At 39.1% G+C, this 27,776-nt stretch overlaps 3 protein-coding genes across 3 annotated transcripts; 1 reads left to right on the top strand and 2 right to left on the bottom strand.

The window, feature by feature from the left end:
• The first annotated feature begins 8,758 nt into the window (after positions 1-8,758).
• Positions 8,759-11,958, top strand: LOC133779516 (uncharacterized). The gene is made up of 3 exons (XM_062219469.1): positions 8,759-9,314; positions 9,416-11,064; positions 11,152-11,958. Exons 1-3 carry the CDS (start codon positions 8,759-8,761, stop codon positions 11,710-11,712), a joined length of 2,766 nt encoding a protein of 921 aa, XP_062075453.1. The 3' UTR covers positions 11,713-11,958.
• Positions 11,959-13,955: 1,997 nt separating this feature from the next.
• Positions 13,956-17,971, bottom strand: LOC133779515 (uncharacterized). Its single transcript, XM_062219468.1, has 3 exons — positions 17,510-17,971; positions 14,258-17,359; positions 13,956-13,985 (listed from the first exon to the last, which is right to left on the bottom strand). Exons 1-3 carry the CDS (start codon positions 17,969-17,971, stop codon positions 13,956-13,958), a joined length of 3,594 nt encoding a protein of 1,197 aa, XP_062075452.1.
• A 150-nt stretch (positions 17,972-18,121) lies between these two features.
• On the bottom strand, positions 18,122-19,660 carry LOC133779513 (uncharacterized). The gene has a single exon (XM_062219467.1). It carries the CDS (start codon positions 19,658-19,660, stop codon positions 18,122-18,124), a length of 1,539 nt encoding a protein of 512 aa, XP_062075451.1.
• Positions 19,661-27,776: the final 8,116 nt, after the last annotated feature.

Here is a 27,776-nt window from a genome sequence, read left to right as displayed (position 1 = left end):
AAAGAAGATGAAGCTAGAGAGATTTTGGTAGAGTCTTTTGCTATCTGATCTCTCTCTCCCTTCTTGTAAAAGGAAGGAGTCTTTATAGCTAGGGTTTTGGATTAGGGTTTTTCTCTACGTACATGAGTCTTAATTATACCAGCCATAAATAGGGGATACAATTACTATAGTCGCATGGCTACCAGACTCTATGTGGGTATATTTACGTGAAAGTATGGGGAACACACAAAGTCAGCTGTCTTTTCCAAGTTGTCAGCGGAACAGTAGGCGAAAAGGTACCCTTAGGCGTGCTGGGATGTGTGCGGCTTTGACCTGACGGGCGTGTCAGGCGGGATCCTGTGTCAGACGGATATCATTCCAAATATGCCTTCTCCCGGACTCGACCGTTCGGTTTTGTTCTGTGCGGGGCACGGAACTGTTTCCGCGGAGACCACTCGAAGAGCCTCTCCTGGAAGGGGCCTCCCCGAGGGGTATCCTTCGGGAGTCCGGGAGAGTTGACGAGTTTCCGTGTTGTGCTTGTTTGGAAGAGTAATCCGGATACTAGACAGGAGAGGCGAAGCCTTTCTGTCCATCCGCGAGCTCTGGTCACCCTCCGTGAAAGACATCGATAATTCTGCTTCCCCGAGGTCATCAATCTAAACGCTATCCGGAAATCTGGATAACAATAACATTTTTAAACATAAATGATAATTTTTTTTAATAAAAATTAAGATTATGTATTATGTATTATCATATTGATATTTTATAATATTTAAATTTATATTAATATAAGTATTAAATATCTAATATTGTATTATATATTATTATAATATTTTATAATATTTGAATTCATATTAATATAATTATTAAATATCTAGTCTTGTGTTATATATTATTATAATAATGATATTTTATAATATTTGAATTTAAATTTATATTAATATAATTATTATATTTGTAGTCTTACATTAAATATTTTATAATAATGATATTTTATAATTTGAATTTGAATTTAAATTTAAATTTATATTCTGCTAAATATTTAGAATATTTATTAAATATTTATAATATTATGTTAAAATTAACAAAAACAAACTATTAAAATTAAATTTTTTTGTTATGTACACAATTTGTATATAGAAGAGATAAGAAGTTTGGTGGATAAAAGTCTATCATCTTTAAATATTCTCATACATAAATCCCTGCTTATATTTTGGTACACCATAACTCCAAGACCGTTTACTAAAAGTTCATTACTGACAACTTACACATGACAAAAGTTGATTGTTTCATTTAATATAAAAATTTTAAAAGATAAAAAAATCAATTAAAATAAATACAAAATTAATTTAATTATTTAAAACTTACGAACTAAACACAATTATTCAATAAAAAAAAATCCAAAACACTCCAAGAACACTAAAATTAAATTCATAAATGTCCAAGAATGAGCACCAATGATTGTGATGTAATATCCAATTTAGAAATATCATCAAAGATTTATTTAAGAACAAATCTACACAAAATAAGCACTAATAATTATAATGAAATTCCAAAATTTTCCTAATAAACATTCGTTCGGCTTTAATTTATGCTATGAAAAGAGAAATCTTATGCCATATTAAATCTAAAAATATTGACGAATAACCTCATAACAGCTCACATGAATCTAGAAATATTGAAGAACAAATGTCAGAATAACTCACAAAAACTCAAGTCAGTGAATTAGAGGAGCCCAAGTCATGCTTCCTTCTCCACCGCACACGCCATTTTCTGGTGCATTCTCTCCTAGGCTGGTCTTTGGTTGGGCTTCCTCCACCATTTTCAATAACCTAATAAAGTAGCTTAAGGCCATAAAGTTTTATCATTGATAATGGTGTTCTTTGTTGGTGTTGGGTAATTTTTATGCAACACATTTATTATTGATAAATAATAGATTAATTAATTTCAAATTTTGGACCTATAATAAGTTGTTACGTGAATTTTGATGAGAGTAGTTAACGATTACAAAATGACAATCACAACGAAACATAAACAAAATAAACTTTTATTAATTATTTTTTTAATAGGAATTTATGTGTAAGTTATTATTTATAAAAGTTACGAACTTTTGCTGTCAAAATTCTTATTTCTACATCTATAAATTACTCATTTATTGTTAATTAGTTTTGAAAGAAAAGAATGAAGTTTAATAGTACTATCACATGTTTATTAAATTTAATATATTAGGATTAGCTTCTTTATTTGTATTTTCTATTTTTCTCCTGTATTTGGTTTGATTCTCTTTCTGTTTTAGTTTTGTCGGTTAGGCCTTAGTCTTGGACTTTTCCCATCAGCTCTATATATATTTGTACATCCATTTTTCACTTGCAAGATAATAAAACAGTTTTCTGGTTTCTTTCTATCTTCACTGTGATATGGTATCAGCGCAGAAAAGAAAGCTTTTCTAGGGTTCTTCCGATCCCCTTGTTTTTTCTCTCCCAGCCTTGCCGTGCTTCTCTCCGGCAGCTGGTGTTCCTCATCGTTCTTCTCTTCTCTTCCGCTTCCACTCTGTTTTCTTCTTTTCCTTCATCATGGCCACACCTCCACCGACTGGAGATACAATTTCGACTACTTCCGACTCTACTCCCGATCTCACAGCCATGCCTCCTTCTTCGTTTCCTACTTTGAATGGCACCACCAATTCAAGAAATGTTCTTGACGATCCAACTCATCCGTATTACCTTCATCACGCTGATAATCCGGGTAATATCCTTGTCTCTCAATTACTCACTGGTCCCGACAATTATTCTTCTTGGAGTCGCGCCATGCTATTATCCATTTCTGTCAAAAACAAGCTGGGTTTTCTTGATGGTTCTATACTTAAACCCACAGATTCCACATCTTTGTTATATACTGCATGGTTACGGAATAACAATATTGTCATATCCTGGATTTTAAACTCTGTCTCTAAAGAAATTTCTGCAAGTATTCTCTATGATGATAGTGCATCGGCTATTTGGAATGATCTTCGCGTCCGATTTCAACAAAGCAATGGTCCTCATATTTTCAATCTTAGGAGAGATCTCATGAACCTCAAGCAAGACGTGCAATCTGTCAGCATGTATTACACTCGTCTGAAGACCATTTGGGAAGAATTAAGTAATTACAGACCGGTTTGCACTTGCAACAATTGTTCTTGTGGTGGTGTCAAGAAACTCAAAGAACATTATGACATGGAACACATCATCTCCTTTCTCATGGGTCTTAAGGATTCCTTCTCTCAAGTGAGGAGCAATATACTGGTTATGGATCCTCTACCCGAAATAAATAGAGTTTTTCATTTGGTGACACAAGAGGAACATCAACGATCAGAACCGACTCCTGCCATGGCATTTGCTTCCTCCAATGACAAATCACAGCCCCATAAATCCACTCCCTCTTCAACATATTCTCGTTCTTTCCCTCCACGAAGAAATCGTCCTTTGTGCACCCACTGCAATGCACTCGGCCACACCATTGACAAGTGCTATAAATTGCACGGCTATCCACCTGGATATACACCAAGTCAACCACCACCACCGACCAAAGTGGCTGCTGCAAACCAAGTTCAAATTTCTGCATACTGCTCTACTACACAGCCCGATAGTAACACCTTTCTACCTCAATTAAATTCAACGCAATATCAACAATTGTTGAATCTTCTTGCTACTCAACAGTCATCTATCCCTATTACCGATCCATCTTCTTCACTTGGTAATACCGGCATTATCTTATCTAATAATACTGCTTCTATTTCTAATCAATCTTGGATTCTTGATTCCGGTGCCACAAGGCATATTTGCTCTAATCCACAATTGTTTCAATTTATTTGTTCTACACCTCCTATCAAATTATTATTGCCTGATCATTCTGAAATTATTGTTCGATATAGTGGTTCAATTTATTTGACAGCCACTCTCACCCTCCATGAGGTTCTTTATGTTCCTGCTTTTAAATATAATATAATTTCTGTCAATTTTTTACTTACTTCTAGTTCTTTTTCAATTCTTTTCAGTCCTAACTCTTTTGTCATACAGGACACCAACACCAAGAAGATGATTGGCAAGGGTGACTCTTTTAATGGCTTATACATCCTTGATACCTTTTCTTCTACTGCTACTGCCTTCTCGGTTTCGGCTGAGACTTGGCACTCTAGATTAGGACATTTATCCAACAAATGTTTAGATTCTTTAAATTCTGAACTTGATTGTAATTTTTCTCATTTGCATAAACAATCTCCTTGTTATGTTTGTTCTTTGGCTAAGCAAAGAAAACTTCCTTTTTCTAATAATAATCACTTTGCTGCTCACTGTTTTCATCTCATTCATTTTGATATTTGGGGCCCTCATTATATTGCATCACATTCCAATCATAAATTTTTTCTTACTTTGGTTGATGATCACTCTAGATTCACTTGGATCTATCTCCTGAAACAAAAATCTGATGCTCTTTTCTTCATTCCCCAATTTGTTACAATGATTGCTACTCAATTTAATAAAACCATTAAATGCTTCAGATCAGACAATGCTCCTGAGTTATCTTTTACTGAATTTTTTGCTTCCAAAGGCATTTTGCATCAATTTTCTTGTGTTGAAACACCTCAACAAAATGCTATAGTCGAACGCAAACATCAACATTTGTTAAACGTTGCTCGTGCTTTATTTTTTCAGGCCAAAGTACCCACTTCTTTTTGGTCTGACTGCCTTCTTACTGCTACTTATATAATAAATAGGACTCCAACTCCTAATTTACATAATACTACTCCTTATGCTATCATTTATAACAATATGCCTACATATGATCACTTTCGCATTTTTGGTTGCCTAGCTTTTGCTTCCACCCTCACTTCTCATCGCACTAAATTTGCTCCTCGAGCTCGTGTTTGTGTTTTTGTAGGTTACCCTATTGGAATGAAAGGATATCGATTATATGACATCAACACTCATCAATTTTTTGTGTCCAGAAATGTTGTTTTCCATGAACATATCTTTCCTTTTCATCAACTTAATTCTCAAACTAATATTGAGGATCCTTTCCAATTTTTGGTCTTACCTACTGCTACTGCTAATGAACCTTTTTTTTTGATAATTTAGTTGACCACTCTTCTTTTCCTACTGCTACTACTCCGCCTGTCCAGCCTCCTACGGCTGCCGTTGCCTCTCCTGGTGACTCCACTTCTCAGCTTTCTTCTCCTATTGACGACACTACTACTTCTCCTACTCCATCAGCACACACGGACAGCAGTCTTCCTGCTCCTCATTCTCCTCTTGTCCGTAGATCAACAAGAACTCACAAACCACCTGCCTACCTTAGTGATTTTGAATGTCACTCCATTTCTCAGCCTCCTCAAATTCTTTCTACCCCTTATCCCATTAACAAATACATTTCTTATTGCACTCTTTCTGTTTCTCATAAGTTTTTTCTTGGTGCAGTGTCTCAACATTTTGAGCCGACTACATATAATCAAGCTATTCAACATGCGCCTTGGATTGATGCAATGCAAGATGAATTACATGCTCTCCAAGCAAATAAGACTTGGTCTTTAGTTCCTTTGCCACCTAACAAAAAGCCTATAGGTTGCCGCTGGATTTATAAAGTTAAATTCAATAGTGATGGCACTGTCGAAAGATACAAGGCGCGGCTTGTTGCTCAAGGCTACACCCAACTAGAAGGGCTCGATTTTTTTGACACTTTTTCCCCTGTGGCCAAAATGGTCACTCTCAAAATGCTTCTTGCCATTTCAGCCATTCACAAATGGCATACACTTCAACTAGACATTAATAACGCATTTCTTAATGGTGATTTAGATGAAGAGGTTTACATGTCTTTACCTAAAGGTCTAATACTTTCTTCTCTTTCTTCTACAGTTTCCCCTCCTCTGGTGTGTCGTCTTCACAAATCTATCTATGGCTTGAAGCAATCTTCCCGCCAATGGTACAAGAAGCTATCCGAGGCTCTCATTGCAGCTGGTTTCATCCATTCTCTTGCTGATTACACTCTCTTCACGAGGATCTCAGCATACCTTCATCGCTCTACTTGTCTACGTTGATGACATCATTATTGCAGGCCCTAATCTTTGTCTTCTACACCAACTACAACAAGATTTACATCATCAATTCAAACTTAATGCTCTCGGGCAGCTCAAGTTTTTTCTTGGCTTTGAGATTTCCAGATCTCACAAAGGTCTATTCCTTTCTCAACGACAATATACACTTCAACTTTTGCAAGATACCGGCTACCTCGGCTCCAAACCTTCCATTGCTCCAATGGATTCTCGCGTGAAATTCAATCACACAGATGGTGATCTTCTTTCCGACCCTTCTGCATATAGACGATTGATTGGTCGTTTCCTCTACCTCACTCTTTCTCGACCCGACATCACCTACGCGGTTCATTGTCTAAGTCAATTTATGGCCTCTCCTCGAACACCTCATTTACAAGCTGCACATCACTTGCTTCGATATTTGAAGGGCAAACCAGGTCAAGGTATTTTCTACCCTGCTACTTCTTCCTTACATCTAAGAGCCTTCTCAGATTCAGACTGGGCCTCTTGCCCCACTACTCGAAGATCTACTACTGGGTTTTGCATATTTATTGGTGATTGTCTTGTATCTTGGCGTACCAAGAAGCAGCCTACCATTTCTCGTAGCTCTACTGAGGCCGAGTATCGCGCTCTCGCTGCCACAGCTAGTGAGCTCACATGGCTTCAATATCTTCTCTCTGATCTCCACCTCACTAGTTCTACTCCTGCTTTCATCTACTGTGACAACAAATCGGCCATACACATTGCCAACAATCCAACATTTCATGAACGCACAAAACATATAGAACTTGACTGCCATTTTCTAAGAGAGAAGATCACTGCTGGCACCATTCGGCTCATCCCTGTTCCCAGCCATCTTTAATTAGCCGATGCTTTCACTAAGGCCCTCCCTTCTACCATTTTAAATTCTCATTTGTCTAAGATGACTTTGTTAGATATTCATAGTCCATCTTAAGGGGGGTGTATTAGGATTAGCTTCTTTATTTGTATTTTCTATTTTTCTCCTGTATTTGGTTTGATTCTCTTTCTGTTTTAGTTTTGTCGGTTAGGCCTTAGTCTTGGACTTTTCCCATCAGCTCTATATATATTTGTACATCCATTTTTCACTTGCAAGATAATAAAACAGTTTTCTGGTTTCTTTCTATTTTCACTGTGATATAATATTATGTGGAGAAACAAAATTTAGTATTGGGGATGGTTCTCCCATCCCCACTCTAGCTCCAAAAATGTTCCTCCATTCTCACTTAAATAGTATTGGGACCCGATTCAACCCATTTAAAAAAATAATTTTTTTTTTCAAAATTTGTTAAGAAACTAAAATCAAAATATAAACTGTGCAGGTTTGGATTAAGAACAAGGGGGGCGGGTAGGCATTGATAGATATTTTATCTTACGAGTTAAAATGACAACCCCTGTTTAGTATTAGTAATTACTATTTAGTAAGGCAGTATTATTTATAAATAAATGAGAATAAGTCAACTTTACTGACTAATTCATTCAGGTCATTTATTAAAATAAAATTCAAGGAAAAAGAAGACAGACTAATGTTTTGATACTATTTATTATTATATTTTCCCGCTCTTTCTTTACTGTTTTACTACTAATATTAATAGTAATAAATAGTAATACAACATTTCATTAAACCATAAAAGACCTGATGCGTCATTTATTTTATAAAATGTCAGGAAACACCATTCGCTAATTACCGAGAGAATAATTTGACATAATTATACATTATTTTTTAACACAAAACAAACAACTGAGGAGTAATTGCTCAAAAATGAATGTGATTTAAAATTTAAAATAATAAATTAAATAGAAAATTGGTAGGAGAAGAAGGGCACATGAAATAATAACCCACGTTCCAAAAAGAGTGCCGGTGGAGTTTGCTCCAAAATTTAATGCAACTTACACATGACAGACATATGGCAAAATCGACAACACTGTTTTAATTACATCTCTTATGAAACGGAAGTAAAGATCCGACAATGTTTTGACGTCTTGCTTCTTTTCCGGTGATGAAACCTGTCTCGGACTCGTCGGGATTTCCTGCAAGAAAGACACTCCGATGCCTAAGTCAGTTACCAATTCGATCCCTTTTTTCTTCTTAAAATCTCATATTTATAGGATATAGTATACCCAACAGTTAGTTGGTTCAGTTAGGTCCTGAAAAGGAGGGAGGAGAATAACTGAATTTCCCTCCAAAAATACCAACTTTTAAAATGTCTCGCTCAAAGGTCAGAGGCGCGGACAGCCTCTGACCTACAGCTTCTGCCTTCGGAATATCCCTTTGTCTAAACGCTCCGCTTTGAATATCTGATAAATGAGGCAAGTATTTCCGGGCCGAACATTTTGGGCCCAACAGATGCCCCCTGGCCCAAGCTTTGAACAGATGTGGTATGTTAATCTGTTAGAATCTTGGGCCGACTCTTCAACACCAAAAGGTTCGCCTAAAGCCGTCATTCTCCGTAAATCGAGGCGATCCGCTGGTGCACGATCATTTGATTACCTGACAGGTTATACTTAATGCGTACACAGTTACCAAGTAAAACGTTTGGTTCAAAATTTCACCTCTCATTTAAATAGTTTTTATTTCAAAATATTTCTCATTCAGATTTCCAAACTTTGTTCCATCTTCCAAAGAGAAGCTTGAAAGAAAACCCTAGAGATTTCCTCCAGCTCAAACCTTCGTCAATCATCCCACTCGGTGTGATAATGTCTTCTCGTTCATCTCCCGACCCTGCGGATCGTGATGGATACAAAAATGCCTTCGAACGCATGCGCAAATCGTTCGACATTCCAGACAACGTGTCGGTGAGGATGCTCTCGGAGGCTGAGCTTCGAGAGTGGCGATTCAAGGATGTAGTGAAGCCTACTGAGATAGTCATGAGCTTGAGGCATATTGAATGGCTCCGCTTCCCTCTTCCAGCGTTGCTCGTTCAGATAATTTCAAACTCCGGGGCTCATATTTCGCAATTTCTTCCAAACGCCATTCAATCAATAGTCGGGGCCCAGATGATAGGGAGCCTTAGGAATGTCAATATTCAATCGGACGATATTTACGCGTGCTTCACCAAGTCTACAAACAAGGTGATAGAGGGAAAGCCTTGGAAAACTTTCTACCTCTCTCCCAAAAAGGATCGGACAATGTTTACTGATTTCGACAGCTCTCATCGAAATTGGGATAAATACTTCTTTGCTGTTGGAGGAGCATGGTACCCTGAGTACGTGCCTCAGGAAATTTTTCCTCTGGCCAGGGTGTTTATAAAAGGTGAGTCATGTTTTCCATTAATTTTAATGTGCATTAATTGTGTCTGGATGATTGTCGAGTATTTTAACTCTTTGTACTGCTGCTTTGGTTGTTCGTTCCAGATTTTTCTTGGCCTCAGGTCAACATGAGTTCTGAGCGACAGAGCATGCTGACAGAGAAGGGGCTTCTTCACGAATCCAAGGAGAACGCCATTAGTATCAGGGGTGTATTGAACTCCTACTGTATGCAGATTATGACTCGGCTCTGCTTCGTGGATCGGGTCGACCCTGGAGCTGTGCGGGTTAGATCGCAGAAGGGTGACATGACCCTAGGTAAGATTACTGCGGCATGCGCGAAGCAGCTGGGAGCTTTCCTGAAGAAATCTCCTCCTACTCCTTCAACTCTATCACTGACGAAAGCCGAATTTGAAAGGGCGTGCACTGAAACCTTCAACGCGTGTGCCAAGCGTCAAGGGGTCCCAGAGGGTAAAAAGAAGGAGGATTATGTACTGGCTACTGAGTCTTCTCCTGACAAGCCTGGCCTATCGCGCAGGTCTTCTCGCATCCAAGGGCGGTCGTCCACGCCTTCTGACGCCCTGCAAATCAAGCCTCTTAAGCAAGTACCTTTGCCTACAGATGCCTTGGGAAAAAGGAAGGATCGTGAGGAGTCCTCTTCCGAAGATTCGGACGACGGGAAGTACATTTCGTCGAAGCTTCGGATCCCGAAAGGCTCTGTCCCCACTCCTCAAGGATCTGCTTTAGCAATCCCCAAATTTTCCCCCGGTAAATTGCCAATGGGTCAGGCCCTATCGTTGTGTAAGAGGCCACGTGGATTTGCCCCTGCTGGGCATTTACCTGAGGCATCTTCTGTTACTCCTGCAATTGGATCTTCCTTGGTAGCAGGCTCAGAAGGGATGGTTCATGTAGAGGGCGCTTCCTCTTCTCCTTCCAAACTTCCAGCGGGGGCGACTAGAGATGGAGTTCCGGATGGCTTACCGTCGGAGGTGAAGTCGCCTGCAATCTGCGCGAAGTCGTCAGAGGCGTTGACCTCAGCTTCTGATTTACCCGAAGGGTCTGCTGTTGGCCATAAACGTGGCTCAGAGGGGAGACGCCCTTCCTCTGCTTCTCGTAAAAACAAGCTTCTAGAGGATGCTTTCGGGGAGGGTTCTGAATATGTGGATACCATTTCACTGCCAGTTGAGGCAAGTAAGGTCGTTGAGCCCGAATCTATCCCTGGGGGCCAGGAATCAGGGGCTGTTATGGCAACAAGTGTTGATAGTCTTGGTGTTGACGTTCCTTCATTGCTACCTACCGCTTCTGAGTTTCATCCAGGAGATGTCGCTGCTGTGTCCCCGAAGGGTATTGACTCTTTTGAATCTCCTAGTGCTTTCTTGGAACAGCTCACGTCTTCTGCCGTGCGGACGCCAGTGTATTTCCCCAGTGATTTGGGTGAGGATGACAGCTTGTTTGCGCGCCCTTCGAAGGCGTACTCTTCCGGCATGGGAACGGTTGCGTTGACGTCTGATAGCATTATGGTATCGACGCTAGCAGAAGGTGAGAAGCCAGTTGCCCCCGTTGCTTCTGCGGCTGTATCTGCAGGGGGAGAAGCAAGTGACAGAACAGGAGTAATGTCGGAATATGGCCCCTCTGCGTCTAACGAAGTGATGGAGGAAATGCTACGCATAAGCAGACCCCATCTACCTACAGAAGCAGTTGGGTCTTTAAGTGGACAAGGCGATTTGTTGCAGCAAGTATCGGACCACATCTGGATGGTGAGTAAATTACAGAAGTAGGCTCTTTTCGTATTGGGGTATATGTGTGTAATGTTATTTGTAATGGGCGTGATTGATTTGTCACAGAGCTATGTATGTGCTTCGGCTGCAAGGCGAGAGTATGCGGCGGCTATGCAGAATGGAACCAAATTGGCAGAGCAGATGGCGAAAGTAGAAGAGGAGCGGTCAGGGAGAAAGATGGCTGAAGCGAATCGAGATGTGCTGGTAGAGGCCATCAAGAGGCTAGAAGCAGAGTTGGCAGAGGCGAAAAAGAGGGTGACCGCGATGGAGGAGAAGCTGGTAAGCACTGTTGGGCTTGAAGTGGAGCGAGACAAACTGAAAGCTGATTTGGTGGATATGACCAATAAATGGATGGAGAAAAGTCAATTCTGCGTTCAGCATGAAGCTCGCATGGAAAAGCTTAGCAGTATGATGAGTGACCTTGACGAGGAGATTGTGTCGTTACAGACTGATAAGGAGACCTTAGAGAAGGAGAGAAAAGAGCTGGAGCAAAGGGTGAACAGTCTTGAGTCCTGCGCAGCGGAGGCCAAGAAGCAGAAGTTAGAAACTGAACTTCTATTTGGGAAAAAGTTGAAGGAAGCAGAAGAGGTACGTGACTCGTCTTTTGCTATGGTTGTAGAAAATTAATGGTCCCTTAAAACACGTGTGTTGATTACGTGATGTTTTTTTTTTTTTTATTTTTTATTTTTATTTTTTATTTTTGCAGAGGGCAGTAGAGGCAGCTGTTGAAGCCACTAGGCAGCGTATTCGAGACCGAGAGATCACTGAACGCAAATTTGCGAGAATGGCAGAGGTAGACACTGCCAAGTATCTGGATTTGGCGTTACGTAACAAGAAGCAGACCCCAGAGGAGAAATGGGCAAAGCTGGAGATGTATTGCAAGAACGTTGATGTAAAGATAGGAGAGTATGACGTCGACAAGTATTTGAATGAACTTGGGGATTTGCAGATTTCTTATCCGCCATGTCATTTGGAGAAGTTGAAGCTGAGGGGCGATGCGCTGGGATCGATGTATAATGCCGAGGGGGAAGCCGTTGAAGATACTGTTGCCAACTTGGCTCTTGATGAAAAAGCATCAGGTTCTACCTCTGTAGCTGAGGGCAAGTCAGAGGGTGAAAGAGGTGCCATAGAATGAATGACGCACTTTCGTTCTGTGAACTTTTGTCATTAGCTTCTGTATACAAATTCTTTGGGCTCTTCAGGCCGTTAGTTTAGAATTGATTGTAATAGAACATATTGTTAAAACAAGTAGAACTTTGTTCCCTTTAGTTGCTTTGGCGTGTGCACTGTATGGGTTTGATGTCATTTAGGGCTTAATTGAACGTGTGTTGACAGGTGTATGTTGTATGACGTATTTGGATCAGGAGCTTCATAGATCTTTTAGGCCTTTGCGTGCGAAATACAGCGAAAGATTATACAGATGGTGGGAGAGGATGCCCAGTTAAGTATTGAATAATTGTGCCATCTTTGTGTTTTGGTGATGGGTTGGGTCTGACAACAATGTCGTTGCAGGTGAGCACCGTGAGTGGACGAATGTTCCCTTTTTAAGGAGAATCTTTGACAACCCACAGTGGCTTTACTCAACGTGGGCTCTGGAAGAGCTTATCAGAAGTGGCATCCCGTACTATATATCTTGTGAACGCTACGGGCTAGGCTATCCGAAGCTAGAAAATGCGATGTCAGAGTACATACGACGTATCGAATGGGATTAATTATGGACAAGAGAATAGAGCAATTATAAAGTCAGGGGTGGATATTGCCATTAATGTAATATAACTTATAAATAACAACTTCTGATGTATTGCTATTTCTTATAAATAACTTATAAATATCGACTTTTGATTCCACGCTTTGCATTTGTCAATTGAAGTTATTGCACAAATATTGAGAGAGGAATTGAGTAAAGGTGTGTTTGTGTCCCCGCACTTAGCATCTGTTAATTTAGGTTGCTGTGATAGTTGTGTCTTACGCCCGCGATGTGAGCAATATTGCTGGGGGGTGCACCTCCTTACGTATGTGTAGTAGTTGTAGTGGTCTTGTTCGGGTCTGGTCATGCCCCTAGGGATGGAAACTTTCCCATTAGATCAAAGGGGTTGACATGACCCGGACCGAGTGCGGAGGTCATAGCGTAGGGCACCGAAGCAGATGCAAAAAGGGTCAAGATTGTGGGGCGGTTATCTTTCCAGTGCACTCATACCGTGTCGCGTGGTGGGGGGGGAGCTTAGGCTTCCGTGCATCCTGTCAGAGGCACTCATTGTGCAGGATATGGGTGCGATTGCGGGACAAGTTCCTCCCGGCCCTGGATTGTCAAACCAGTTTGTGTACATTGAAGAGGAATCCCAATCATGACAGCAGGTGGTTCTGCTGTGATAGTCAGGGCAGATTAGACGGCTGGAGGCGCTCCTCTTATGCGAGTAAGAGGGTAGGGTTTGCAGTGCGCCTCCGTTGGTCGGCCAAATCAGCATAGTCAGGGCAGATTAGACTGCAAAATGGCTGGCCGTAGTTCCCTGTGAGCTTAGTCAAGTCAGATTAGAATGCGGTACAAAATCTAGTGAAGCGTGCACGCAGAAGCGGTAGGATCTTGTACATATGCTGTGTGTAGTGGCCTTGTTGCCATGAACTGTTGAGATTCAGTCTGGTTCCAACGTGCAGGGTGCGCACCTTGCTATTTTTTATCATCGCTTTTTGTTTACTGAAGCGTAGGCATGTGTTTTGAGATGCAAGTCATGCGGTGTATTTGGTGGCGATTTGATGCATTAGATGACTGTTTATTTATAGCCATTGTGGTAGGTGGTTTTTGAGTACACGTGATTAACATTACAAAGTTAGGTGAGGATATAATTGAGGAACCCCCTTGAGAAAAAAGTGAATTACCACGTGTCGGACTTAGTGTAATGTGGCTGAAAATAACGTCAAAGAATTGAATACACAAGAGAAATTTAAAAGCATGTGAAAAAATGGAAAGTTGTTGTATTACTTTTTGAATTGCACAGTACAGCTATTAGCAATAGTATTGCTTTAAAGACATTGAATTCCAAGTACGGGGTACGATTTTCCCACTACGTACATTCTTTAGAGTGTAAGACCCTCTGCCTAATACTTTGATGATTTGGAAAGGCCCTTCCCAGTTAGGCTCTAGCTTCTTTTTGTTGCCAGTGGCCTTACGTAGAACCCAATCTCCCTCTTGAAATGTGCGTAATTGGACCCTTTTGTTGTAGTAGCGTTCTGCTACCTTCTGATAATTTTCCAGTCTCATTTGGGCCATTGTACGTGTTTCTTCTAGAAGGTCTAGGTTGTGCAGTAATTGAATGGTGTTCGTTGTTGGATCAGATGCAATCTCTGTCCGAAGTGTAGGCAGACCGACTTCTGTTGGGATGATAGCTTCTGTTCCATAAACCATGGCATAGGGAGACTCCCCCGTGGAGGATCTTTTTGTTGTTCTATAAGCCCATAACACTTTCGGTAGTTCTTCTACCCATGCTCCTTTTTTGTCTTCCAAATTCTTCTTAATGTTGGCAAAGATGACTTTGTTGGAAGCTTCTGCTTGACCATTACCCTGCGGGTAAGTAACAGAGGCGAAGCTTAGCTTGATCTTGTACGTGTCGCATAGTTCCTGTACCCTTGCATTTTGGAATGGAGTGCCGTTGTCGACGACTATCTCCCAGGGTATTCCAAATTGACATATAATATGTTTCCAGATGAAGGACATAGTGTCTGTTTTGTTGACCGTGACGTACGCCTCTGCCACAACCCATTTTGTGAAGTAATCAGTGGCTACAAGAGCATATCGTTTTCCACCAACGGCCTTAGGAAGTTCACCTACTACATCCGTTCCCCATTTTGCAAAAGGCCAAGGTGCAACAATGGAGTGTAGGGTTTGAGCAGGTTGATGGATGGTGGGTGCAAATCGTTGGCATTTGTCACATTTCTTAGCATAATCTCGTGCCTCTGTCATCATGTACGGCCAGTAATATCCTGCTGTAAGCGCTTTGTGTGCCAAGCTTCGTCCCCCTGTGTGATTTCCGCATGCCCCCTCATGTATTTCTTCTAACAATTTTTTAGCTTCTGATGGGCACAAACATCGCAGATACGGGCCATTGAAGGATTTTCGGTACAACGTGCCATGGATCATGGAATAGCGTTGTGCCCGAAGGCGCAGAAGTTTTGCATCTTTCGGATTAGGTGGGAGCTCGGAGGTGGTCAAGTACTTGATGATCGGATCTATCCAGCATTCGGGTTCGGATGAGGTGGAACAAACTTCCATATCTTTGCTTGATCGACTAAAAGATATGGAGGATTGGCGTGTGCACGCTCCCGCAGAAGCTAATTTGGCAAGGGCATCGGCCTTCTGATTTTGCTCCCGAGGTACTTGTGTGAGGTCGAACTGGCGAAAGTGCGACCGTAAAATGGTTGCCTTCCGTAGGAGGCTAGCCAGATGGGGTGCTTTGGTATCGAAATTCCCAGCCACTTGCTCTATCATAAGCTGCGAGTCGCCTCTGACGTTTAGACGCTGGATTCCCATTTCGCGTGCGAGTTCCAAACCATAGATCAGTGCCTCATATTCTGCTTCATTGTTCGTCGTGGGTTGCTCTAAACGAATGGCTTCTTCGATTTTTAGGCCCGAGGGAGCTTCTAATACGACGCCAATACCAGCCCCTTGGGAATTGGATGCTCCGTCAGTGTGCATTGTCCACAACCATTGATCTTCTGATTCTAGTAATTCTGGCAGGGCATCAGGAGTGAACGACTGAATTTCAACCAGGAAGTCAGCGAGTACCTGCCCCTTTTTAGCTTTTCGCGGTAAAAACTGAATATCGTATGTCCCAAGCTCTATAGCCCATTTAGATAACCTTCCGGAAAGGTCGGGCTTGCTCAGCACCTGCTTTAATGGATAGTCCGTATATACGATGATTGTGTGGCTTTCAAAGTATTGTCGTAGCTTCTTTTTGGCCGTGAGGAGTGCGAGTGCCAATTTTTCCATCATGCTGTATCGGGTTTCAGCATCTAACAACATCTTGCTGCAGTAGAACACTGGCCTCTGATGATTGGCTTCTTCTCGAAAAAGAACGGAACTTACAGCGAATTTTGAGACAGACAAATATAAGAATAAATCTTCATCAGCAATAGGTGAACTCAATATAGGAGGAGAGCTCAAGTAAGTCTTCAATTCACCCAATGCTTTTTGCTGTTCTGGTCCCCAGGAGGTGTTGGTGGACTTCTTTATGCACTGCAAGAAGGGCTGGCAGCGGTCTGACATTCGTGATATGAATCGACTTAATGCTACTATCTTGCCGGCTAGAGCCTGTATGTCTCTGATGGTTCGGGGTTCCTTAATTTCTGAGAGGGACGCAATCTGAGTTGGGTTCGCCTCGATGCCCCTCTGACTGACGATGTATCCCAAGAACTGTCCGGAGGATACCCCGAAGACACATTTTGTGGGGTTTAACTTCATTTTATAAGCATCAAGGATGTCGAAACATTCCGTCAAGTCGTCTATATGTGAAGAGCTTTGTTTGGACTTGACGACCATATCGTCAATATAAACCTCCATATTTCTCCCGAGCAATGAGGAAAATATCTTGTGCATCAACCTCTGATATGTCGCGCCTGCATTCTTTAGACCGAATGGCATAACTTTGTAGCAGTATAAACCATCTTCCGTTACGAATGCTGTATGAATCCTATCCTCTGATTTCATGGGGATCTGGTTGTAGCCAGAGTAGGCGTCGAGGAAGCTCATTCTTTCATATCCTGCCGTGGCGTCTATCATCTGATCGATTTTTGGTAGAGGGTAGCTATCTTTGGGACAGGCTTTGTTTAGATTTGTGTAGTCTATACATACTCTCTTTTTCCCATTCTTCTTTGGGACCACGACGGGGTTGGCAAGCCAACTGGGGTATAAACATTCTTCGATTGCCCCCGTGCTCAGGAGCCGTTGGACTTCCTCTTGTATGACTCGATTGACCTCTGGAGCGAATCTCCTCTGCTTCTGCTTGACGGGTGGGAAGTAGGTGGAGATATTCAAGCTGTGGCTCATAACAGAAGGGTCTATTCCGGGTATGTCGTGTGGCGTCCAGGCAAAAGTTCTCATTCTGGTTTGGAGAAACCGTACGAGGGTCTGCCTCTCATCTTGTGAGAGCTTGGCACTGACCAGGACTGCTTTTGAAGGGTCGGCGTCATCCAGAACCACTTGTTCTAAGGTATCTAGCGTAACTTGGGGCTTTTCTTGGTCTTCTGCTAGATTGATTCCTTTTAGGCACGCGGGTAGGTACTGCTGTAATTGCTATTTGTCAGGAGAGTCCTCATGGGAGGCAGAGGCAGAGCTACTTATTTCTTTTAAGGTAAGGAAGCACTTTTTGGCTTGCTTCTGGCAGCCTTTGATATCGACGGTGTATCGGCCATTGAGCGATTGGCATCGCATCACCTGATGTAGCGTGGAGACTACCCCCCGCATTCGGTGGATCCAACCCCTCCCCATGATGGCGTTGTAGCTCGTGGCGGAGTCTATAATAAGGAAGTCTACTGGCAAGGTGCGTTCTGCAGCTACCACAGTTAACCGAACGACGCCCTTTGGATAGACTCTCTGGCTGTTGAAACCCAAAACGGGCATGGTGGAGGGTCGGATCTGATTCTCCTCTAGTCCCATTTTCTGGTAGGCTTCCCAGAAGAGGATGTCGACCCCACTGCCCCCATCGATCAGAACTCTGCCCAGCTGGCAGTGGTCAACTTGTAAGGAAATGACGAGTGGATCGTCATGAGGCAGGTGGACGCCCTTCAGGTCTTCGTTAGTGAAGGTAATAGCAGAGGCTGTGTAGCTTCTTTCTTCTGAAGTGACGAGATTGACCACGTGGCCTAATGATTTGTACCGCTTCACTCGTTCTTCCATCCTTTTATGGATTTTAATTGCATGGTCTTGATTATCGGTGGATTCTACAATTCCGTGGATCATAGGGACTTGTTTAAGAGGCTCCAGGGTGCTGTCAGAGGCTGTGTGTACGGGGTCTGACGCCTGCGGAGTGGGGGCAGAAGCTGTGTTCTACCGCGAGGCGCCTGGTCTGTCTGTCTCCTTGATGTATTGGGTAAGCCGCCCACTCCTCATGAGGGCTTGGATCTGATTGTTCAGATTGTGGCATTCAGCGATCGTATGACCGTGATCTTTGTGGAAGAGACAGTATTTGCTTTTATCCCTTCTGTCAGATGGAGTGTTAATTTTGTAGGGCTCTCGCCAGATAGGCCTATCTTTATTCTCTTCATAAATGACTTCTTGCGGGACGGTGTATTCGAAGGATGGGTACCGCGATGGCTGACGATCTTGCCTAGGCCTTTTGCCTTCCTTCGTATGATCCGTTTGGTTCCGCTTCCTCTTGTCATCCCTGACAGGTGGTGGAGGGTTATTCGCTGGGGGAGCAGAGATAAGTGCAGTCTTCTTCTGCGCGCGCTCTCGAAATTCTAATACTCTGAAGATGCCCTCGGCTCGGGTCTGCACGTCTGCCATATCATATGGTGGTGTCATAGTGAGATTCTCATGCAAGAGTGACCCCACTTGCAAGCTCTTGACGAAGAGATTTGCTGCGGTGAGTGGGTCGACGTCGTGGATTTGATGCACGAGGTCAATGAAACGCTGTAAGTATGCCTTTGGGTGTTCATTCTCCCCTTGTTCGATTCGATAGAGATCGGCCATTGTTCTGGGAGCCTCTCGGTTCGCGCTGTATTGCTGTAAGAAGGATCGTCGGAGATCACTAAAGCTGTTGAGTGATCCGGCTTTTAATTGTCGGAACCATAGTAGAGCCGGCCCGGAGAAAGTCGTGGAAAAGACTTTGCATTGTATGGCTTCGTTATTAGCTTCTAACGCCATCTTCTGTTGAAATTGAAATAGGTGGTTTAATGGGTCTCCCTTTCCGTTGAACGCAGGCAGGGAAGGGATGGCGAAGTCCCGAGGTTTTGGCTCATTCAGAATCCATTCCGAAAAAGGCGATTTTTCAGTGGTTCTTGATACAAGATCCAGATGTTCGGTGGCGTAGGCGGATCGTCCATCTGTGAACTTCTGCATCATTTCCCTCATCATGTCCTGTTTCCAACTGTCCAAGAAACAGATCGAGGGAACACAACCTTCTGAGGGAGAATCGTGTGCGACATGAGGTATGGTGCGTTGAGGCCGGACGTCTGTTGTTGGCTGAGCGGGTCCAGTGTGTTCTGCCTCGGCCCGCCCATGCGCGCCAGAGGTTGGGGCTTGTTGCCCGTCGGTCCCAGAGGATGGGGGGATGGCTTGGGACTGCCCGTTACCTGGGTTCATGTTGTGAGGTGGGGAATTGACACGGTCGACTAGAACGTCAGATCTGTCGGAATCAAGATTCTCACGGGCTTGGGTGTTGCGAGTTGTGTCAGTGGACCTGCGGAGCTCAGCAATCTCTGCTTCGAGCCTGGCTTGGGCTTCGGTTAATGTCTTGATTGCCTCGTCGGACCGCTGCTGGCTTGCTTCCAGTAGACGACACATTCTCTCGATCTGGTCGCTCATGTCTGCCGGAGGGACGTTCTGTACAACCGGGCCCGAAACTCCGTTGCCTTTGGGTGGCATGACTTCTGAATTTGCAGTGGATCTTGATTTCTTGGTTCGACGACGTGGCTAAGGCCGAAACGTTTATCGATTCCCACAGACGGCGCCAATTGTTGGGGCAACAATTTGTCTTTCTGTAAACGGAAGTAAAGATCCGACAATGTTTTGACGTCTTGCTTCTTTTCCGGTGATGAAACCTGTCTCGGACTCGTCGGGATTTCCTGCAAGAAAGACACTCCGATGCCTAAGTCAGTTACCAATTCGATCCCTTTTTTCTTCTTAAAATCTCATATTTATAGGATATAGTATACCCAACAGTTAGTTGGTTCAGTTAGGTCCTGAAAAGGAGGGAGGAGAATAACTGAATTTCCCTCCAAAAATACCAACTTTTAAAATGTCTCGCTCAAAGGTCAGAGGCGCGGACAGCCTCTGACCTACAGCTTCTGCCTTCGGAATATCCCTTTGTCTAAACGCTCCGCTTTGAATATCTGATAAATGAGGCAAGTATTTCCGGGCCGAACATTTTGGGCCCAACACTAAGAGATTAAAAAAATTAAATAATATATATAAATATATATACTATATACTTTTGCTTAGAAATATATATATATATGTGTGTATTTTAAATTTTATTTCGGAAATAGATGGGAGAGATTGGACAGTACATATTGGCCTTGTAGTTGAGTTGAGAGAGCGCAAAGGTCAGACGCTTCACAAATTTTTTGACCTGTTTTTTCAACTATAAATTAATTTTATTTATTTATTTTTTTCATTTGTTTCTTGTGAGTTTCCTTTTTCAACAGTCAACACCGCCACCAGTGTTGATATCCTTTGATTGCGGGGCTTTATTCTTCTTCTTCTTCTTGTTATTATTTTAAAGTTAATAATTAAAAATAGTACGTAACGGTGATTGCGAGTTATTGCATCAACAGTTATTAAAGTGTTTGTATATATTATTATGCATGTAGAATATTTTAGCATTATTGATTCTATTTATTATTATTTTCTTCTCACATTATTATAATTTGCCGGTTTCACATTTTTTTAATAACAGTAAATATCTGTCTGGCTCTTTATTGTAGCGATTACTTAAACATTTTAGGTGTTTATTATTATGATTAACAAAAAAATATTGTAAATAAATCATTTGATACTAGTAATCAAATCTGAAATTTACATATAACAAAATAAAGCATCTTGATCACAAAAAATAAAATAAAAAATATAGTTATATGTCCGTAAAATTTTTGCTGACACATTAAAATTTTTGCCGATGCAAAAAAAGGTCCGTAAAATTCATGAGGGATTTACTACTTTTGCCGACGTTTTGAAAAGCACTGGAAAAAATCTATTTTTTTTAAAAAAAAAATTATATATATTAAATTGTTACAATAACATATTCATCGACATACATACTTTTTAAGTGTAGTAGGGAAAAAAAACTAACAATAGCCGAGTCAAAAGTTGATCTTATAGTCACCAAACCAAAACAAAGTATCAAAACAATAATGTCTAAAGGTTAAAATTCAAAGTAATCAAACGCATAAAATTAAATCAATGAGAAACAACCAGCTACTTGAAGAACACTTCAATATCTTTGATTGCAGCAGCTTTCCTCCTGATTTAAGAACAAGAAAACCAAAGAGCAAATGTAAGTAATATAACAATTAAACAAACCATAATCACCAAAAGCTACTCAAAATATTTAAGCAACCACCTGCAATTATAAACAGAGCCATGACCAGCAATAAAAAGAAGCTTTTTAAGAGCCATGAGCAATGAGCCAAACATCAAATGCTAAGATACTTGCTATATCAATCAAGTAAAATATTTTACTTTTAAATACTACTAATACTTTAATATAACTCTAATTGAATGTACGAACTTCTATGCATTTAAGGGGCAAAAACACACTTTTTCCAGACCCAATAGCCATTTGGAAGTCACTTAATTATTAGTAATAAGTCAGCGGGTTATGCATGTATATTATTTATGAAAAATATGTATCATATATATTACTCACGTAGTGGCTATGGCACCCCAATATTTCAATGTCGCCAGATCATAAGCTCTAGTTATCTTTTCTTCTTTAGTAAAAACACCTTGCTGTTATATTAAGGAGATATATAATCATGAACATGAAATAATACAATATATATAAAATAGATAATAAACAAACAAACTCTAGTGCTAAATCAACATGCCATTCTAAAGCTGGCAAAACAAACATTACTATACTTCTTCCTAGAAACTGAACAAAGAGAAAATCATTGATAAAAAAAAAACAAGAGGAGACCTGGAGTTTGCACATATATTCATATTCATATATGAATACAGAAGGTCTTTAAGCACAACCTACCAATCAAACAAACCATTTCTCTAGTTCTGTCATTGAGTACAAAGAAGAATGAAGAAAGCAGTAATAAGATATTATGTTACTAGACAGGGGATAGAATACTATATTAATTAACATTATTATTAACATATATTAAAATATGATCAAATAAGTTTGATGTAAAAAGCAACTTACTGAAACTTTTTTTCCTCTTGACTATGAAACTCTTGCTCTCATCAAGTGCCTCTCCAACGATGTGTACACTGTTGGGTTGGGGATTTATTCCCTAATTAAAAGTCATTTTTTTTGTAATATCATTTTAATATCAATAAAATAATAAAAATAATTTTTGTTGACTTAGTCAATTACTTTGCTCACATATTTTATTTTTATAATTATTTGTTTAACATAAACTTCTATTAAATCCCGAACATATAACTAATCTTATTTATAGTGACGTAATAACAATGGAATATAAATATGATTATATGTTCAAAAATAAGTTAGTCCTAAGATTAGTTAGCGCACATGATTTACACTGAATTATCAATCTATGATATGATATACTTACACATTGTAGTGTTATGTTCTTTCGAGAACATTAGCAAAGTAGATAAGATCAGATGTATTTGTTACATTTGACTAAACCAATATTAACAGTAGATAGGATAAGTAAACATACCGTTATTATCTATTATAGTCAAATCATATAGTTGACCATATGCCAATTCAATCTCAATTCTGAGTGGCTTATTCCAACTGATTGTATTATTTGAGTTCTTTGACTTGTTCGTTACCAGCTTATTACCCTATGGACTAGCTCATACTTACATCTTGGGAACTCGGTAGTATAATTGAGTGGGAATGTTAATCATAGATATGAACATCCATAGCTTCTGATGAAGAAGTAAAACGATGGTTTCCTTTTAGTTTGGTTCGAGGTGCTAAATGATAGAGATCTCATTTCAGTAATTAATATTAGTTTACTGAAATATCATTTATAAGGAACTAAGTGTTTTGAGGATAAAATACAATGAGAGGTAAAACAGTATTTTAGTCCCATCTCATTGTAGACCGTATATAGAGAATTGAGTGATAATTATGGTTGTAACAATGGATAACTAAAAATGTATCTATATTGCTTATAAAGCGTTCTATGAATTCAAGAGTGCAATTTTTGAGTCTTTAGTAGATTCACGAGGAATTAATATGTTGATATATTTATTTGTTAAATTTATGATAACTTATTGGAACTTGGTTTCATAGGCCCATGGCCCCCACAGTATCTTGGATAAAATCATCTAGATAGTCTAAATTAATTGATTTAATCATCAATTAGAATTATTAAAGTTGACCAGGTCAATTTTGGATAATTTCATATAGTTATGCAATTTAGAGAAGAAAAGAGATTTTATGGCAGATTTATTAATTAAGACAAATTGTTGTATATATTAATAAATAAGTTTAAATCAAGGTTCAAATTATGAATAAATAATTTGATGAAGGATTTAAATAATTATTTAATTAATTAATCAATAGAAAATAACACGGGCCTTGAATTTAAGTCCAATGGACTTATAATTAAATGAGAAATTTCACGGGCCTAAAACCCAAGATAATTTTGACCTAATGGCTGATATTACCTAATATTTTATTGATTTTTTTAAAATTAAATAAGTGACCTAATTGAGCATTTAAAAGGAATGCTAAGTGAGAGTTGAAAACAGATGATCAGAAGATCTAGTTTTGATGCTTTAGGGTTTTAGACTCTCTCTACAACAAAAGTCATTTTCTAAGCCTCTATATTCTCTTCTTTTCTTCTCTTTGTATCTATTTCATATGTTGAGAATTGCGCACTCTAGTTTAGGTGATTATGAGGATAATGTGGAAGGTTGTGAAGAAATTTGAAGATCGGTTTAGTTTCTTGATGATACCATGCGACAGAAAGGATACAAGGGTTAGAGAAACTGAAGGAAAGACTTATTCATTTCGCTACATATAATGTAAGTGTTCTTATCATTATCTCTGTTTAAATTCAGTTATAGAAATATGTTTTAGGTTTTCTTATATTAATTTGTTTAATATATGATTTACATGAAAATAAATAAGATCCTGTATAAGTATTTCCAACAACTAGCTTCAGAGTCTTGGTAATCTTTATTTTCATGCATGAACATGATAAAATTGAATTATTTGACGTGTTGAGTAATTGGATGGATTTCATGTTTTTTATGAACCATATTGAATTTTATGAAATTTTTAGCATATTTGGGTTATTTTATTGTGTTTTCTATGCAATTAATTTTTAAAAATGTTTTATTTGGTGTAAAACATTGTAAAAATTATTTAGAAAATATTTTTGGGTTGAAAAATTACACAAAATTTTTATTGAAAATAATATTTTGAGTTGTGGCTGCGGCCACCAGAAATCACTGGTCGCGCCCTGGAGTCCGAGACTAGTGGCTGCGACCATCATAAACTTTTGGTTGCGACCAGAGCGTGTAAATTGCCCAGAATAGTCACGTGGCCGCGACCACCAAGAATCTCTAGCCGCGACCTACGATATAATTTTTTAAAATTTTGAATTTTGAATGGGTTAATCCAAAAATATCATATTTATTTTATCATTTAATTTTTTTTTAAAATTATGATATTTTTGTTGTTTGATATTTAAAAATTAGATATTTTCTACAAAGATTCAAATTCAAATTTAAAAATAGGTTAACAAATTAATTTTAAATCTTTTGATATATTAAAATATTAGAATTAAGTTATCATATATTAAAGATTTTTTTAAATACTTAATATTTTTGAAATCTTTTATTTTGAAATGTTAATATCTGATTATTCTATAGATTTTAATATTTAAATTATTTGAAAATTTGTTGACTAGATATTTTTATGGATATTTGAATTTGATTGTTTAAGATATTTTTGATCTGTTATAACTATTAATATTTTATTTTTTAAAAATAAATGGTTAAGAAATTTGCTGATATTTGTAACAACACAAGGCTTTTTAAAAAAAATAGTTAATGATATTTGTTTTAAAAATTTAAAATTGGTTAAATTTTAAAAATATCACGTTTTGCAAACCATTTAATAGAATATTTTTTTTAATAAATGAGATTTAAATTAACTTTTGTTAATTGTTGATAATTCCCATTTAAATTAAATTAATATTTTTCAAAATGACCCAAACTAAGTTGATTGTTGATAAATGAAATTTAAATTTGTTAATTGTTTATAAATTTAATTTAAGTTGACTTATTTATTATTTGCAAAAATTTAATTAATTCGAATTTTGGATAAATTCTAGAAAATTAATTGTAGTATTTTTGCAAATGAAATAAATTGTTGTATTTTTGCATAAGTTCATAGACTTACTCATATAGTAACATAATTAGAACCATCCAATTATAACATGTCTGTTTATACTATATGTGGTAATTTTGCAATTGAGCTTAGATGGTGGCCCATATGTTTGCATAATATATGATTTTTTGCTAAATAAAACATTCATAAAATGATATGTTTTATTTGAGTCCATTAGAAGATGTAAAGTTTAAATTTCTCTCTTCTCGGTGATTTTATTTGTGAATGCCCATTTGCTTTGCATGACTATAGTGGGTATAATCAATTAATAACAATTAATAAAATGAATGTTTAAATTTCTGTCTTTTGGACCTTGTATGGAAGTTTGAGGGCCCTAGTAGTGGGAACGACATAATGGACCCAACCTCATCCATACAAGCCTAATTGTTAAGGCCCATTTGTCTGAATCGGACTTAATTGTATAAATTCATTATAATAGTTAAACCTAAATATTAATTAACAACAAATTAATTCTCATTTAATTGAATTTGTTTCAATGTGACACTTTAGAATTAATAGAAAATTATTGGATTTTGGTTTTAAAATTTTAATTTTTAATTTTTTGGAGAACCATAGTCATTAATTTTTTGAAAATTAATAATAAAATCACTATTTTTAATTAAAAATGAGCTTATTTTAAGAATTATATTCGATCTCCACCGTTAGTTTAACAAGGTCAATAGCTTAATGGGGCCTCGAGACGCTTCGATTCGTCCCCATACGGAAGGTGTTCATTAGTTATTTTGATAAGGTCAGATTTCAAAAGATAGATAATTATAGGTCAAATTCTAATAGACTCACCCCTACGGTGACTACTAGGACTAAATCTATGATTATCGAAACCGTGGGTCTAGCTCATAAAATATGAAAATTTGTTTTCTTATTTTGATCTAATAGTAGGTTGTTAATAATGATGTCCATTATTAAATGAGTTTAAATCTCTATTTAACTAATGTTATTTTTTTTGCCTTTCGCCAATCAGGACAACAATATCATAGAATAGTTAAAAGCCTAAAGAAATAGAGATATGATTATTTTGGTAGTTTTTCCATATCTTACATATTTATGGTATATGTTGTGCTATTTCTTGAAATTTGAGTGAATAGAAGTTTCATTGAGCAAATGTGATTGATTTCTATTTTATTGATAACAAATAGTATTATTATGGTTGTGTCTACTCCCATCCTTTCATAACTTTCAATGGAGAAACTCACTGGAGAAAACTTTTTTAAGTGGAAGCAGAACATCAACATAGTGTTGATTGGTGACAACTCCAAGTTTGTCATGTATGAAGAATCCCCAGAAGTTCCAGCTGAAGGAGCTACCAAGTCAGTTAGAGACAAATACGAGCGTTGGCAGGCGGCTAATAAAAAGGCACGGTACTACATGTTGACAAGTATGGTCGACACTCTCAAGACAAAGATTGTAACGCCCTGGATAGCCAAGATCGTTACACTGTGTGTTTATAAAGTGCCAGACTTGCTAATCAAGTCATTAAAGTAAAAGCGTGTTACTGAAATAGTAGAGGAACTAGGGTTAAAAGTGTTTTGGTCTCAAAAGTACGTTTTCATTACTAAACATTGTTTACGTACATGGGATCCCCAAAATTGACAGTTTAAAAGCCATTTACAAAAGTTACAACGTTTAGATACATCAACTGGCCATACTAAGGCAAAAGCGAGCTGTTAGGTAATCTCTGTCCTGACACACTTCTCGACCGTGGTGATCGAACGGCTGGCTATGTACATTTCACCTCGGAGCTCTCCACCTCAGGCCTGGTCCAGCTTGCCCTTGCCCTTACCTGCACCACGAAGCACCCGTGAGCCAAGGCCCAGCAAGAAAACATAGAAACAACAGAGCATGAACAACTAGCAACAAATGAATTACACATATAGCATCTCATCAACTCAAGTGTATCATCAATCAAGTATTTCATATACTAAGCATCTCATCAAATACATAATGCACAGACGATAACCAGGGCTAGCGCTCACAGGCAGCTCCCTCTGTTATCCTTTTGTTTCCGGCACTCAATGGCCAATTCGCGCTCCGTGCGCTAAACTCATGAGCGGTACTCTTAGACCGCTTATACGTGTCCCTTGGCATAATACCAACGATGACACAATACAACTTTCGGGAGCACTTAGTCCCATTCACAACCATACATTCGGGTGCAGTTTTCTTACCTTTCAATTCAATAGCTTTAATCCTTCGACACCTTGAGCACGATCCCACTCGAGCCCTAGCGCTCACCTAAACACAATCATGGCCAAAGTCAACATCAACCCTCAAGTTCAAAACCTAGCCCCGGGGCCAATCCCGAGCCCCCGGGATGACCTAGTTCCACCAAACAAGGTGGTGGAACCAAACCCCAAACCTTAGGTCAAAAACCCTTGCAAATTACCCTAAAATCCCCTTCAGAAGACA

The sequence above is a fragment of the Humulus lupulus genome, chromosome 5, assembly GCF_963169125.1.
Source record: "Humulus lupulus chromosome 5, drHumLupu1.1, whole genome shotgun sequence".
Classification (NCBI taxonomy): Eukaryota; Viridiplantae; Streptophyta; class Magnoliopsida; order Rosales; family Cannabaceae; genus Humulus; species Humulus lupulus.
This window is presented reverse-complemented; position numbering and strand designations above follow the sequence as displayed.

Excerpts from the sequence above, each read along its gene's own strand:
- LOC133779516 (XM_062219469.1), top strand. The coding sequence starts at position 8,759 with ATGTCTTCTCGTTCATCTCCCGACCCTGCGGATCGTGATGGATACAAA. Across the intron at positions 9,315-9,415 it reads GGCCAGGGTGTTTATAAAAG|ATTTTTCTTGGCCTCAGGTC; the intron begins GTGAGTCATGTT and ends TGTTCGTTCCAG. Across the intron at positions 11,065-11,151 it reads TATCGGACCACATCTGGATG|AGCTATGTATGTGCTTCGGC; the intron begins GTGAGTAAATTA and ends GATTTGTCACAG.
- LOC133779513 (XM_062219467.1), bottom strand. The coding sequence starts at position 19,660 with ATGCCACCCAAAGGCAACGGAGTTTCGGGCCCGGTTGTACAGAACGTC.
- LOC133779515 (XM_062219468.1), bottom strand. The coding sequence starts at position 17,971 with ATGGAAGAACGAGTGAAGCGGTACAAATCATTAGGCCACGTGGTCAAT. Across the intron at positions 17,360-17,509 it reads TAGTCTCCACGCTACATCAG|CAGTACCTACCCGCGTGCCT; the intron begins GTGATGCGATGC and ends TAGCAATTACAG. Across the intron at positions 13,986-14,257 it reads CATTTCAAGAGGGAGATTGG|CCACATTACACTAAGTCCGA; the intron begins GTTCTACGTAAG and ends CGTTATTTTCAG.